This window comes from Hemiscyllium ocellatum, chromosome 43, assembly GCF_020745735.1.
Source record: "Hemiscyllium ocellatum isolate sHemOce1 chromosome 43, sHemOce1.pat.X.cur, whole genome shotgun sequence".
NCBI lineage: Eukaryota > Metazoa > Chordata > Chondrichthyes > Orectolobiformes > Hemiscylliidae > Hemiscyllium > Hemiscyllium ocellatum.
Genome location: NC_083443.1, coordinates 24039383 through 24055684, shown reverse-complemented (window position 1 = coordinate 24055684; position 16302 = coordinate 24039383). Strand labels below are relative to the sequence as shown.

The following is a 16302-nucleotide window of genomic DNA, read 5'->3' as shown; positions in this document are numbered from 1 at the left end:
TATATTTCCAAGTCAGAATGGTGAGTGGCTTGAAGGGGAACTTGAGGTGGTGGTTTTCCCATGTATCTGCTGCCCTTGTCCTTCTAAATGGAAGTGGTTGTGGGTTTGGAAGGGTCTTTGGTGAATTTCTGCTGTGCATCTTGTAGGTAGTACACACTACTGCTACTGAGCATTGGTGATGAAGGGAGTGGATACTTGTGTATTTAGTGCCAATTAAGCAGGCTGCTTTGACCTGGATGGTGTCAATCTTCTTGAGTACTGTTGCAACTAGATTGATAAATTCTTGATGTCACAAGGAATTAAGGGCTACAGGGAGAATGCAGGTGAGTGGAGTTGAAATGCCCATCAGCCATGATTGAATGGCGGAGTGGACTCGATGGGCCGAATGGCCTTACTTCCACTCTTATGTCTTATGGTCTTATGGCAACTGCACTTATCCAGGCAAGTGGGGAGTATTCCATCACATTCCTGACTTATAGATGATGGACGTGCTTTGGGGAGTCTTAGCCTCTGACCTACTCTTAAACTGTGTTTCGGTTATCTTTCTTCTTTCCTCTTGTTATTAGTTTATATTATTGTTTATATTTATATTATTTTCATCATCTTTAAAGTCAGTAAATTTGTTGTTTAAGCAACATTATCTGGTCTTATTAATCATTGCAGTTAAATCCAGAGTATTGCTCTGACAACAAGTAAGAATTTGAGACTGTCATCCCACTTTAGACTTTGGAATGAAAGTTGAAGCCCTCCTTAAGCTGGATCCAATCAGTAAAGGCTTTGTGCAGGGACAACAAACATCATGTTGCAGCTGTACAGGACATTGGTTAGGCAACTTTTGGAATATTGTGTGCAATTCTGATCTCCCTCTATCAGAGGAATGTTGTGAAACATGAAAGGGTTCAGAAAACATTTACGATGATGTTGCCAGAGCTGGAGGGTTTGAGCTGTAGGGAGAGGCTGATGAAGCTGGGGCTGTTTTCCCTGGAGCATCAGACGCTGAGAGGTGACTTTACAGAGGTTTATGAATTCATGAGGGGTATGGATAGGTAAACAGAAAAGGTCTTTCCCTGGGGTGAGTGAATCCAGAACTAGAGGGCATAGGTTTAGGATGAGAGGGGAAAAATTTAAAAGAACCTAAGGGGTAACCTTTTCAGGCAGCAGGTGGTGCGTGAACAGTATGAGCTGCCAGAGGAAGTGGTGGAGGCTGGTACAACATTTAAAAGGCATCTGGATGGGTATCTGAATAGTAAGGGTTTGGAGGGATATGGATGAAGTGCTGGTAAATGGGTCTAGACTAGGTTAGGCTATCTGGTCGGCACGGATGAGTTGGGCCAAAAGGTCTGTTTCTGTGCTGTACATCTCTAAGATTCTATTTGAGGTTAATAAATTGATGTATAATGGAACACTCAATCATTACTTTGAATCCCATATTGTGTAATTAAATTTTCTTAAATATTTTAAGTTATCTTTTTTACATTTTATGAAAATTGTTCCCAAACTAAATATTACAATCAATGCTCCATACTGGAATTCAAGAATCGAATCTACTGAAGTTCCTAATTATATATCTTCATTGTTTATTTAATTGTCGTAAATATGCTTTACAGGGGAAATAGATACAAGATGAAAAGTAAACCAGATGCAAAAACTTACCGTTGTTTAAAGACTGCACAGTCCTAAAAGGCACGTGACCTGAACTTTATTGTTGGTCTGTGTCAAGCCAACATATTTGTTTTAATGCTGCCATTTTAAATATTGACAGGGAAACTGCAAGTGTGTATGGGTAGAAAGTGTTCCTCCTTGAGTTGCAGTACAAACACAACCTTTGGAAAAATATAATTAAGATAATTTGCATAACTATGTAGTATATTTTCTGGTACTGTTCCTAAACTATTACAACAACATATGTCTGAGGAGGGATATGTTGTTCAAATAAAAGGACCTGTTGTAAAATATGCAAACTTGGAAACTTTTGCTAATGTTCTTCTCCCACTTGCTTACACAGTCCAACTATATGGAAATACAATTTACAAAAACACTCATTTCCTATTACTCACAGCTGCATGAAGAAAACCATATGCAAACAAATGAAGGCACAGAATTCGATTTTGTAAGGTTTTCCAAATATATCGATATTCAAGCAGGTTCATTTATTCATTCGATGTATCACTTGATAGATACATGCTGCAGAAATACTTTTTCAGACTGCACAGAAAAGTAATAGATAACAATTTACATTTTGTTTCAGATGCCAAATTTACAAAGATCAAACATTGACATTGCAGCAAACCAGGAAGTGAGGTAAAGCAAAGAACTGCAAATATTAAAGATCTGAAACACATAAAAGGAGAAACTGCTGGAGAAATTCAGCAGATTTGGCAGCATCTCTGTTAACATATCGAGTCCAGTATCCCTTCAGAACTGGATACGAGAGTAGTGCAATTCATTCTGGGCAGGTATAATGCTGAATGAAAAACTATTCAAGCATTTGGCCCTAGCTATTTAACGACTGATCGTCAGTTAAATTAAAAAGAGCAGTATTGTTGAATGGTGGAAGGTTAGCAGGTCCCTGTTGAACAGTAAACTTGATCTGGGACGAACTACTTCCGGGAGTTCCCTTCACCATGGGATACCCCCGCCTCACAGTGACGCGTACACCATCCTGGAAACGATTGGTGCATACGCACGTCAGTTATTATGATGTCGAACGGCCGCAGGCATGCCGGGAGTTGTAGTCCCGTCGTCCATTTTCTCGCGTTCGCTCGCGGCGCCGTGCTACCAGCGGGAAACTACAGCCGCTCGGCTGAGCGAGACGAGGGCGGCGGTCCGGAGGTCGGCGATCGAGGGCAGGATGCGACAGGTTTAAATGCATTTCTTGGGGCTGGGGGAAAAGGATCGGGGGGGGGCGGGTGTGGGGAAAGGAGAGGTTTCTCCTCAAAGACCATCTTCCTTTCTTTCCACTCGGTCCCTGACGTGTGTGGGGGAGGGGTGTGCGGACGCTTCTGGAACATTCCGCGGCGATCGCGAGATCTACCGCACCCCCCCTTGCCGCCGCCATCTTGGTTTCGGTGGGATCCTTGCCCCCTTCCCCCTCCTCCCACACCCACTCACAGCAAAACACCTCCCGCCTGCCTACTCCGTGGTTGTTTTTGTTTGGTTGCGTTTTATTTTTGAAGGGTGGTGTTTGAACTGTGTTTTAATTCTTCGCTCCCCGCGCCATGAGCGCAGCGCCTGGCTGCCAGCCCATGAGGAAAAGGCTGAGGCTGGAGGTTGCCCCCCAGCAGCTCCCCCCTCCCGAGAGAGGCACTGGCTTGTCAATCCGCAAGAAAGGTCTGTAACCAGGCAGGTGGTACCACGCAGCCGTCTGCACTTCACCTTGGAGGAATGAGACCATAAGACATAGGAGTGGAAGTAAGGCCATTCGGTCCATCGAGTCCACTCCGCCCTTCAATCATGGCTGCTGGGCATTTCAACTCCACTCACCCGCATTCTCCCCGTAACCCTTAATTCCTTGTGACATCAAGAATTTATCAGTCTCTGCCTTGAAGACATTTAGCGTCCCGGCCTCCACTGCACTCTGCGGCAATGAATTCCACAGGCCCACCACTCTCTGGCTGAAGAAATGTCTCCGCATTTCTGTTCTGAATTGACCCCCTCTAATTCTAAGGCTGTGTCCACGGGTCCTAGTCTCCTCGCCTAACGGAAAAAATTTCCTAGCATCCACCCTTTCCAAGCCATGTATTATCTTGTATGTCTCTATTAAGTCTCCCCTTAATCTTCTAAACTCCAATGAATACAATCCCAGGATCCTCAGCCGTTCCTCATATTTTAGACCTACCATTCCAGGGATCATCCGTGTGAATCTCCGCTGGACACGTTCCAGTGCCAGTATGTCCTTCCTGAGGTGTGGGGACCAAAACTGGACACAGTACTCCAAATGGGGCCTAACCAGAGCTTTATAAAGTCTCAGTAGCACAACGGTGCTTTTATATTTCAACCTTCTTGAGATGTGACAATGCTCCATGCCAGGCTTGAATACCCATCCATTCCTGGGCAATGCCATCTTGTCACCTCTGCCATATGTTAGAAGCAAAGTTTCAAGAAAGCGTTCAGTTCTTTTGATAAGGTTGCCATTAAGTTTAGTTGGACCTCTGCCTGGAGATTCCGTTGCCCCTTTGACTGCCAAAAATCATTGTTTCCTATTTCCAGCTAGGCGGAGAAAAAATAAAATCTCCTGCAGAAAATAAAATCCTATGGATTTTGTTCTGGTGCAAGGTCTAGGCAGCACACAATGAGTTTCTGGGAAGTACCAAGACAACTCTGAAGGGCCATCATGTTGAATGTGGCCCAAATCATTTCAACCAGATTCCCACTTCCTGATACAACTCAGTCATTTTTACATTTCGATCTTGATTTAGCCCTTTGCTCTTACTTATTTTCTCAATGATTCAGTTGTTAGCATTTCCTGCACCAAGTTTGTAGATTTGTTCACAAGTTAACAAATCTGTGGGAAGTTGGTGGAAAGGAGAATTTTGTTATCCTGGCAAAAGTTAATGTTACTAAGGATTTAATCAGCAGTAAATGCTGTTGGTTGCAAATCCTATCAGATTGAATGGATCAGTTGGAGTGACACAGGCAATGAAGAATTTACAAGAGCAAGGGGATGTGATGGAAAGCAGTTATAGGAAGGGAGAACAGTTGCAGATACAGTCACATAGGTGAGTTAACTCCAGGAAAGGTAAGAGTGGTAGGTTGCAAGCAAATATGCTGTTTTGAAAAATGTAGGGGATGATGGATTCTCAGGGGAATGTAGCATGAACAGTCAAGTTTCTGGTATCAAGACTGGCTCTAATGTAATGAGGGGGATGATCGGTTCCAAGAGATTGATTGATTGTATTAGGGGACTCTCTAGACCGAGGCACAGACAGACCTTTCTGTGGCAAAAAAAATCAGAATGGTGTGTTGCCTTCCAGGTGCCAGGATCAAGGATGTCTCAGAAAAGTTGTAGAATGCTCTCAAGGAGGAGAGGGTCAAGCAGGAGGTCATTGTACACATTGGAACCAATGACATAGGAAAGGAAAAAGATGAGAATCTGAAGGGAGAATATAGAGAGTTATGCAGGAACTTAAAAAGTAAGTCCTGGAGAATAGTAATATCTGGATTACTCCTGGTGCTACAAGCTAGTGAGGATAGGAATAGGAGGATAGAGCAGATAAATGCGTGGCTGAGGAGCTGGTGTATGGAAGAAGGATTCACATTTTTGGATCGTTGGAATCTTTTCTCTGTTAGCAATGATCTGTACAAGAAGGACGGATTACACCTGAATTGCAAGGGGACAATATAATGGCAGGGAGATTTGCGAGAGCAGCAAAGGAAGAATTAAGCTAGTAAGGGTGATGATGGGTGGTGGTGGTGGTGGTGGAGGGATCCAGGGAGATAGTGAGGAAAGAGATCAATCTGAGACTGGCACAGTTTAGAAAAGAGGTGACTCAAACAGTCAGGGCAGACAGGGACAAAGAGAACAAGGAAGGACTGATAAATTAAATTGCATTTATTTCAATGCAAGAGGCTTAACAGGGAAGGTAGATGAATCCAGGGCATGGTTTGGAACATGGGACTGGGATATCATAGCAATTACAGAAACATATCTCTGGGATGGACAGCTTAATGTTCCAGGATACAAATGCTACAGGAAGGACAGAAAGGGAGGCAAGAGAGGAGGGGGTGTGGTAGTTTCAGCTGTACTGAGGGAGGATATTCCTGGAAATACATCCAAAGAAGTTATTTTGGTGGAACTGAGAAATAAAAAAAAGGATGATTATTGTATTATACACACCCTAATAGTCAAGAGGGAAATTGAGAAACAAATTTGTGAGGAGATCTCCGTTATCTGTAAGAACAATAGGGTGGTTATGGTAGGGGATTTTAACTTTCCAAACATAGACTGGGTCTGCCATAGTGTTAAGGGTTTAGGTGGAGAGGAATTTAAGTGCGCACAAGAAAATATTCTAATTCACTATGTGGATGTGTGTAACTTTTTTTTGCCAAGATGCAAAACATGACCTAATCTTTAGGAAATAAGACAGAGCAGGTGACTGAGGTGTCAGTGGGGGGAGCACTTTGAGACCAGCAACCATAATTCTGTTAGTTTTAAATTAGTGATGGAAAAGGATAGTCTGGATCTAAAAGTTGAAGTTCTAAATTTGAGGAAGGCTAATTTTGATGCTATTAGGCAAGAACTTTCAAAAGCTGATCGGAGGCAAATATTTGCAGGTAAAGGGATGGCTGGAAAGTGTGAAGCCTTCAGAGTCTAGAGAGAGTATATTCCCATTAGAGTGAAGGGAAAGGCTGGCAGGTGTAGGGAATGCTGGATGATGAGAGAAATTGAGAGTTTGGTTAAGAAAAAGGAAGCATACGTCAGGTATAGACAGGATAGATCGAGTGAATCCTTAGAAGAGTATTAAGGAAATTAAGAAGGAAATCAGGAGAGCAAAAAGGGGACATGAGATAGCTTTGGCAAATAGGATTAAGGAGAATCCAAAGGGTTTTTACAAATACATTAAGGACAAAATGGTAACTAGGGAGAGAATAGGGCCCTCAAAGATCAGTAAGGTGGTCTTTGTATGGAGCCGCAGGAGATCGGGGTGGGGGGGGGGATACTAAATGAGTATTTTACATCAGTGTTTACTGTGGAAAAGGACTGGAAATATAGATTGTAGGGAAATAGATGGTGATATCTTGAAAAATGTTCATATTACAAAGGAGGAAGTACTGGATGTCTTGAAAGGCATAAAAGTGGATCAATGTCCTGGACCTGATCAGTGTACCCTAGAGCTCTGTGGGAAGTTGGGAAGTAATTGCTGGGCCCCTTGCTGAGATATTTGTATCATCTATGGTCACAGGTGAGATGCCGGAAGACTGGAGGTTAGCTAATGTGGTATCACTATTTAGAAAGGTGGTAAGGAGAATGGAACTATAGACCGGTGAGCCTGACATTGGTGGTGAGCAAGTTGTTGGAGGGAATCCTGAGGGACAGGATTTACATGTATTAGGAAAGGCAATAACTGATTAGGGATAGTGAGCATGGTTTTGTGCGTGCGAAATCATGTCTCTCAAACTTGATTCAGCTTTTTGAAGAAGTAACAAAGAGGGTTGATGAGGGCAGAGCGGCGGACATGATCTATATGAACCTCAGTAAGGTGTTTGACAAGGTTCCCATGGGAGACTGGTTAGCAAGGTTAGACCTCATGGAATACAGGGAGAACTAGCCATTTGGATACAGAACTGGCTCAAAGATAGAAGACAGAAGAAGGTGGTGGAAGGTTGTTTTTCAGACCACAGGCCTGTGACCAGTGATGTGCCACAGGATGGGTGCTGGGTCCACTGCTTTTCATCATTTATGTAAATGATTTGGATGTGAGCATAAGAGGTCTAGTTAGTAAGTTTGCAGATGACACCAAAATTTGAGGTTACCTCAGATTACAAGGGGATCTTGATCAGATGGGTCATTGGGTTGAGGAGTGTCAGATGGAGTTTCAGATAAATGTGAGATGGTGCATTTTGGGAAGGCAAATCTTAGCAGGACATATACTTAATGGTAAAGTCCTTGGGAATGTTGCTGAAAAAGAGACCTTTGTGTGCAGGTTCATAGCTCCTTGAAAGTGGAGTCGCAGGTAGTTAGGATATTGAAGAAAGCATCTGGTATTTTTTTTTATTGCTCTGAATGTGGAGTATTGGAGTTGGGAGGTCATGTTGCGGCTGTATAGGACATTAGTTAGGCCACTTTTGGAATATTGCATGCAATTCTGGCCTCCTTCCTATCGGAAGGATGTTGTGAAACTTGGAAGGGTTCAGAAAAGATTTACAAGGATGTTGCTAGGGTTGGAGGATTTGAGCTATAGGTAGAAATTGAATAGGCTGGGGCTGTTTTCCCTGGAGCATTGGAGGCTGAGGGGTGACCTTTATAAAGATTTATAAAATCATAAGGATATGGATAGGATAAATTGACAAAATCTTTTTTCCCTGGAGTGGGGAAGTCCAGAACTAGAGGGCATAGGTTCAGGGTGAGAGGTGAAAGATATAAAAGACACCTAAGGGGCAATGTTTTCACGCAGAGGGTGGTACATAAATGGAATGAGCTGTGAGAGTAAATAGTGGAGGCTAGTACTATTGCAACATTTAAAAGGCATCTGGATGGGTATATGAATATGAAGGTTTGGAGGGATATGGGTCGGGTGTTGGCAAGTGGGACTAGATTGGGTTGGAATATCTGATCGGCATAGACAAGTTGGACCGAAGGGTCTGTTTCTGTGCTGTACATCTCTATGACTCTAAATGCTGTACTATGAATTGAAGTCAATAAATTCTTTCAAGTAACTCTCTTAAGATATTTTAAAATAAAGAACTGTGGGTACTGGAAATCTGAAACAAACGCATGTTGTTGGAGAAACTCAGCAGGTCTGGCAATATCTGTTGGAGAGAAAGCAGAGTTCAAGTTTCGGGTTTGGTGGTGGCAGTACTTCAGAACCTTCAGAGCATCTGTTCTGAAAAAGGGTCAGAAGACCCAAAATGTTAGCTCTACTTTTTCTCCTCAAATGCTGCCAGATCTGCTGAGCTTCTCCAGCAAGTTCTGTTTGTCTTAAGTTTTTTTCTGTATGAACCAAAGTGCTGTGCATCAGTTTCTGATGTGTTTGTGCTCCTAGGCCTGTGTTAAATTGCAGCTAAGAAAGTTGAATGAGAAGGCGACAAGTTGACTTCTGTAATTCAGGCATCATCTTTCTTCTCTTGATGTTTCCTGCTCTTTCTACAAGAGCTCTTTGGAAGTTCTCCATATGATGATGGTGGCAGTGATTGTGTAAGTTGTTACTGGTTATTATGTCCTCTGAGCACAATGAGATATCTTCTGATGAGCAACTAAATATATATTACTTTTGAATTGTTTATGGATGCGAGTTTGGGACAGAAATTATTTTGAATTTCACTGAAGTACCGTTTAACTGAAAAACAAGCAGAGTACAGATGCTGAATCTCCAAAATGAGGCTGCATATTCTGTTTGATTTCACACCATTTGATTTAAAACAATAATGAGACTTATTACATATTCATGAAAGTCACTCACTCAGTTCATAAAATGTTTGCGCCTTCAGGTTTGCGTTCATGTGATGTTAACTCGAGACATTCTGCTTCAATTGCAGAGTGGCTATAGGAAGATATGTTGATACAGTTACCTGAATACCTATTATAAAGAAAAACCTTCTGTACGCAATCTCTTTTTTTCTTCTTTAAAAAGCATTTTACTGAACCTGGCATTTAAATTGAAATCTCTTTGCAAGATGTTCTGTGAATTATGTAGTGTTTTAGCGCAACTCACCGTAGTTTGTTTTGTCTTTAAAATATATCACAAATTGCAGAAGTATTATGTGCCAAAGGAGGCTATCTGGCTCATTGTGCCTGTTGGCTCTCCAAAGGCATTCTTCCAGTCCTCTCTAGAGCAGTCCACTAGGATTATAGCAACTTCACCTTTACTGACAATGTACCAAGAACTGTACACAATGCTGTAACTCAGGTCTAACAAATGTCTTATATTTATTTTCCTTTCATCCTGACTCTGACCACTCTGATGAACTCGACTAACTTAGCTATCTATAGTTTATTTTATGACCCTGGTATCATACTTTGTGCCATTCTCCCACATTTTCTCCATACCCTTTCACATTGTTTCTATTTAAATAATTATCCAATGTCCTTATGATTACTGTTGTTGAACCTGCATTCATGTGGGTCCCGGCAGTACTTTCCAGACCAGAACCAAACTCGTGAAAACATATAACTCTGGTATTCTTCTCTAATATTCTCTCTTGCTACTCAAACCTTTGCTAAGTTACTTTAATGTCTTTTCAGCTGTACTGGCAAAACACCGTGGAAGTAACTCCGTCCCAACTCTGTTCAGTTGCAATCTGTCTGGCTTGTAAGGGTGTCCTCTTCTACAGAGCCAGTCCCAGAAATCTAAAACCCTATCTCCTGCACCATGTTTCCAGCCATAAGTTCATCTAACCTTATTCTTCAATTTCTGTACTCATTTGTATATGGCACTGGAAGTAAACTAAAGATTAGAACTTGTCAGGACCTGCTTCATAATTTTCTACCCAAATTCCTAAATTCTGGTTGTAGGACCACATTCTTCTTTTTACCTAAAACATTGGTACCAATATGGAATGTAACTTCTAGCTGTTCATCCTTTCCGGAAGAATGTCCTGCAGTTGCTCTGTGACATCATTGACCCTGACACCAGGGAAGCCACATGAAGTCTTTCCTGTGGCCACAGAAAAATCTGTCTGTTCCCTTAACCAACTAATGCCTTATTACTATTACTCATCCTTTCTCCCTCATCACATCATCCCCTTCTGTTCAGTTGAATTGCCATACATGCTACTCTGATCGCAACTGTTTGAGGAACCAGTGACCTCATTAGCATGATTTGTGAGCAGGATCCAGGGAACTCTTGTGATACCTGTCTGTTTCTCTTGGAAGGACTGCTGGTTCCTTTCTGCTTCTGGACGCTTAAACCGTTGTGTGACTATCTCTCTCTGAATGTACTATTCACGTAACTATTAACCTCATGGATATGCCACATTAACTTCAGTTGTTGCCCAGTCCTGAAATCTGGAGCTCACGTTTTTGTAGCTGACCATGCGTGGTTGCCTAGGACACTGGTAGTGTCCATAGCTTCCCATATTATAAGCCAGACATTACACTTGATTGAGCTATAATGGCACATCTTAACTTTACTGCTTTTACGTGAACCTTTATTTTGTTTTGGATTTGTTAAATTACTTGATCATTTTGGGTCTGATTTGCCTTTTATTTCTGGTATTTCTCAGTTAAGTTCAAGTACACCAATTCATTGGTTATACAGTTTGGAAACAGACCCTTCAGCCCAACTTGTTCACAACAACTAGTTATCCAAAACTGATGTAGTCCCATTTGCAGGCTTTTGGCTTAACATTCTTTTCTAATTTGCAGCAATGTAAAGACAGTCACTATTGCAGTTTCCTACTAACCAATTAACTTTCTTAAAAAAAGAGTAGAAGGGGAGAAAAATACTTCTGTCCACCATGAAATTTCCCATCCAACACACCTTACTACTTGCGGTAAAACTTACTTAAAACATTTCTTTTCTCAGACAAACTCACTCTGCCTTTGTGTTGCTCAGAAGAATTTTGCACCTTTACTGACCAAGTATCTTGGTGCTGTGATGTAAAGTGCATGAGATATAACTTTTGATGAGAAATGTAATCTGTTTTAGAGTTTAGGTTTTGAACTGGTGGCATATGGGTTTTGGTCTTTGTATATGAGTGTGTTTATGACCTTGGCAGTAGTTCTGGAGTCTTATTTTTTTAAAAGATAGTGATATGAGCAACAGAGCCCTTGGGTGATAATGAGGATCTTTGTGTTGGGACAAAGTGGATAGTATTAACTTGCTTTCAGTTCAAAGATTCTGCATTGTTTTCCTTAGGAGAAAAACTATTAGCTTGGAATTTTTTTTTCCATAAAACATTTTTCCTAGAGAAAGTAGTTTGGAATAGTTAAGAAATAGTTACCACACATCAGGCTACTTAATAATATAAGAGGCAGTGGTGTTGGAGGGAGTATGGCTAACTAATAGAAGAAAGAAAGTTGGAGTAAGGTGGAAGTTTTCAGGATGATAACTTGTAACCAGTGGTGTGCCACAGGGATCAGTTTTGAGGTCACAATTATTTATAATATGTATTAATGAAAAGGATGAAGAAAGTGAATGTACTATTGCAAGTATGCAGATGATACAAAAATAGGTGGGAAGGTAGGTGGTGAGGATGACACCGGAATATGCACAGGTTAGTTGAATGGGCAAAATCTTGACAGATGGAATGCAATGTGGGGAAATTTGAGGTTATGCAATTTGGCAGGAAGAGTAAAAGAGCAGAATATTATTTAAATGGAGAGAGACTGCAGAAAGCTATAGATCAGAGGGATTTGGGAATCCTTGACTGTGAATCACAAAAATGCTAGCATTTAAGTTCAGCAGCTAATAAGGGAAGGTGATTAGAATATTGGCCTCTCTTTCAGTGGGAATGGAGTATATAAGTATATTTTGCGAAACATATACCTGGCAGTAGTCAAACCTCAGCTGGAATACTATGAACAATTTTGGGCCCCTTACCTAAGGAAATATATACTACAGGCCATAGAATGTTCACTAGCCTTTACATATGAGGAGAAATTGAGTAGATGTTGGAATATAGAGGAATAAGAGATGACAATATCGAAACATACAACACTCTCAGGGGACCTGACGGGATGGATGTGGAAAGGTTTTTTCCCCATGTGAGAGCCTAGGACCAGAGGCCATAATGGGGGGGGGGGGTTTAACTCTCTGAAGGTAGTGAATCTGTGGAATTCTTTACCACACAGAGACTGTTGTGACTGGGTCAGTAAGTATATTCAAGGTATGATGAACACATTTTTAATCACTAAGGGAATCAAGTGTTATGGGGTAAAGTTGAGAATTATCAGCCATGATCTCATTGAATGTAGGAACAGACTTGTCGGCTGAATAGCCTACTTCTGTTCTTATGTCTTATGGCCTTATGGTTTTGAAGGGCAAAATACAAAATATTTGAGTATGTGATGCGTGCACAGGAGATAATGTTTTCAAAATTTTTTGGAGTTTTTTTTAAACCTGTTCTTCTAATCTACCTGTTCAGAGATGTTATTACACACCTTTTAGAACAGTTGGGATTTGAATCTCTGCCTTTCAGTCTGAGTTAGGGATACTACTACTGTGCTACAAGAGGGCCTTTGGAGGTGATGTTTTGTCAATAAAAAGACAAGGGAACAGCAAAATGAATTAAAATTAATAGTAGAAACCTACTTAGAGGTGAACCGAATGGTCAGTTTGTATAGAATCTTGTATTATAATCTGTTTTTAAAAAATTGCAACAGTCTGCATAAATACTCTTCTAGATATAAACAGGACAGATAGAAATATTGGAGAAAACCAAGTGGCAAGTGTACATCAGGAATAAGGTGTTAAGCAGTGGATGTGAAAATAGGTTAAACAATTGTCTCCATAATACCCAAATATGAATGAATATTTATGTTTTAAAAGTGTAATTTTTGAAATTATGAATTGTGTGGTAACATGTGTTTTGGTATTTTACAGGCCGAAGGCAAAAGTGGAAAGATTTAGCGACAGGCAAATGTAAAGGGAGAAAGATGGATCATGCCAGGTACAATCCCCAATTTATAGTATTTATTGCCCGTGGTGTAGTAATTCCTATTCTGCATGAATGCAGTCGTGTACCCCAAGAGTGTAGTGAACAACAAGATACTTCCCTTTGCGTCTGAATGTATCAGCAGCTACAGGCTGCTCTCCAGTGTGCTGGATTTGCTATGTACAATTAATACGAAGTCACTTGATATTTTTCTTCTGGTGGTAATTTCTGGTGATAATAGGCACAAAGTTAATGTTTCGAGTAAACCTCTTCACAGAAAAAGTTAACATTTGTGTGTTGAGGATACAACTGAAAGAAAAGAGAGCAAGAAATAGTTTGACAAATTTTTAAACTGACTTGTAGGTATGGTAGTCCACGATTAATGTCATTAGATTAATAATTAGAAATTGAGTTTAATATTAAGAATTGTAAAATAATAAATCTCATAATTTTGTACAAGATAAAATGACATCAATCCTCTGCCATTTATTGATTCTAAATATCCTCAAACTAGCCACAGATAAAATAACTGGAAGTTTATCATGATTAACAAGAGCTAGAGATTGGATTAAGGCTTTGCAACCAGAATCTTAGTCTTAGCTTGGGGATGCCTATGGTCAAATTGAAATTCTTTTTGTTTTGTTTTCTCTGGAATATTTTGGTTTTGTATGTGTCTTTCTCTAAAGATCTAAAATTCAGCTCCTTTTGGAGAACATGGTATCGGCAAGAAACGTACTTAGATTGAGCTACTGCTTTCTGGCTGTCAAGGATATTATTCAGTTTTTTTGGGTGGGCACAGGAAGAATTTTTTAAAAATGTAGTTTACTTTAACAAAGCATGGCTAATTTATCAAATGCACATTTGTATGCATTGAAATAGTTGTTCATTTAGCTCAATGTATTATTTTTCAGCCCTGAACAAATGCTGCAAGTCAAAGGTGGAAAATTGGAAGGAACTTCTCAGGGTGGAAATGTGGATGTACCAACAGTCCAGTATACACAGCAAAGCAGTTCTGTTAATATTTCAGAAAATGAGTCCAAAAACAGTATATCACCAGGGTGCCATGTGCTGGAAGAGAAAACTAAGAATCAGAAAGTGAAAACTTCCAAGAGTTCAGAGGCTGAGAAATTTAAATGGGTGACCAGAAGTGTTGTCAGATGTACTTCTGAGAGTGATACAGAAAACCAAAAAGCACCAACTACCAAAGTGGAAAGCTCTGGTTCTGGAGAGAATAGTAAGAGCATTACCCCAGACAAAAAAAAGTGCAAGACACTTGAGGAATGGGTAATAAAACCTTGCAAAAAAGGAGCAAAATGTACCACACCAATTCGACCTGGTGGGGTAACACCTCTTAAAGAGGAGCATCATATTGTCGACCTTGAGGATTCAAAGTCACTTGAAAATCCCCTTGACGACATGTATTCTGTTCCAGAAAGTCCACTCTCTGATTCTAGCTGTGAACAATATATGCCAAGCACAAGTGGAACTGGAAAGCAAGATACTGGAAAGAGAGACACCAGAATATGTCTTTCTGTTAAGAAAGAGACTGAGTCTGTCTTGCCTATGCAAGTAGATACTTCAGGTAATAGTTCCTTTGAATTAGAGACTGAGCTTAATTGTTTATCAGCCAAAGTTTCAAAAGATTTGGATGACAGTTCACTTACCCAGAAAGTTCACTGTTTTGACTCTCATTCTGGTAATAAAATAGTTGAGGAAATGATGGACGTGGATAAAGACATAAATTACCGATTTGAAGATCCATTTGTAAAGGCACAACCTAAAGGATTCAATGGCTTAAAGGATGGAACACAGAAGCCAGAGCAAAAAATAAACTTATCAACTAGTTCATCTTCACAGCTGGGAAATCAGAAGGGACCCTCAAAACCGTTGAGAAAAATCACAGATCATTTTGAGTACTTGGGCAGAAAGTCACAAAAGTTGAACAGGTAAATTCTTTTAATGTTTCTGTATTTTGACAGTGACTGAGACTCCAAACCTTTCCCGCATGATCTAAGACCAGCAATCACAAGCTGATCTATTCAGTTGTAGAGTTATACAACACGGAAGCATACTCTTCGATCCGACTCGTCCATGCCAACCAGGTATCCTAAATAGATCTAGTGCCATTTGCCAGTATTTGGCCCATATCCCTATAAACCTTTCCTACTTGTTCCCTCCAGATGCTTTTGAATATTGTAATTACATCCACCTCCACTACCTCGTCTGGCAGCTTGTTACATACACTCACCACCCTCTGCATGAAAAACAACTGCTGCTCAGATCCCTTTTAAATCTTTCTGCTCTCACGATAAGCTATGCCGTCTAGTTTTGGACTCCTCTACCCCAGGAAAAAAACCTTGGCCATTCACCCCATCCATTGCTGTCATGATTTTATAAACTTCTTTTGAGGTCATCCCTCAGCCTCCAATGTTTCAGAGAAAAAGGCCCCACCCTGTTCAGTCTCTCCCATATAGCTCAAACCCTCCAGTCTTGGGAACATCTCTTAATTTTTTCTGAAACCTTTCAAATTTCACAGCATCTTTCCCATAGCAGGCTGACCGGAATTGAACGCAGTATTCTAAAAGTGGACCAACCAATGTCCTATGCCGCTGCAACATTACGTCCCAACCCCTATACTCAATGCAGTGACCAATGAAGCTAGCATGCCAAATGCCGTCTTCACATACTGTCTACCTGTGACATCACTTTCAAGGAAGTATGGTGAAGCATACAGGCAAAAATGGTTCATATTTTCACTCTATACTGGCATAAGTACTTTCCATTAAGGTTATTATTAGGATATTACAATTAACTTAATTTTTCTACTTTTAGAGAGTGGTAAATTTCCTAGGATTCCTATTGCTGTTTACAAAAACAACATTTGCTATGTGTTCACATATGGACATCAAGGAAAGACAGACTTTGATTAGGCTGGTATTTTCCTCTTGTTGAAGTGGTAGATTTGAGCATAAACCTTTATGGCAAGGTTTTGGAGAGTGACGTGGAACTACCTCATCATGGAGTTACTGACTTCAGTAAACCAGGAAG

The 16302-nt window shown here is 40.6% G+C and overlaps 1 protein-coding gene across 1 annotated transcript in view; it reads left to right on the top strand.

The window, feature by feature from the left end:
- The first annotated feature begins 2700 nt into the window (after positions 1-2700).
- parga (poly (ADP-ribose) glycohydrolase a) overlaps positions 2701-16302 on the top strand; it is a 215302-nt gene continuing 201700 nt past the window's right edge. Inside the window, exons 1-3 of the mRNA XM_060854133.1 lie at positions 2701-2860; positions 13203-13269; positions 14166-15200. Coding sequence (XP_060710116.1) covers positions 2701-2860; positions 13203-13269; positions 14166-15200 — 1262 coding nt within the window. The remainder of the gene's footprint in view (positions 2861-13202; positions 13270-14165; positions 15201-16302) is intronic.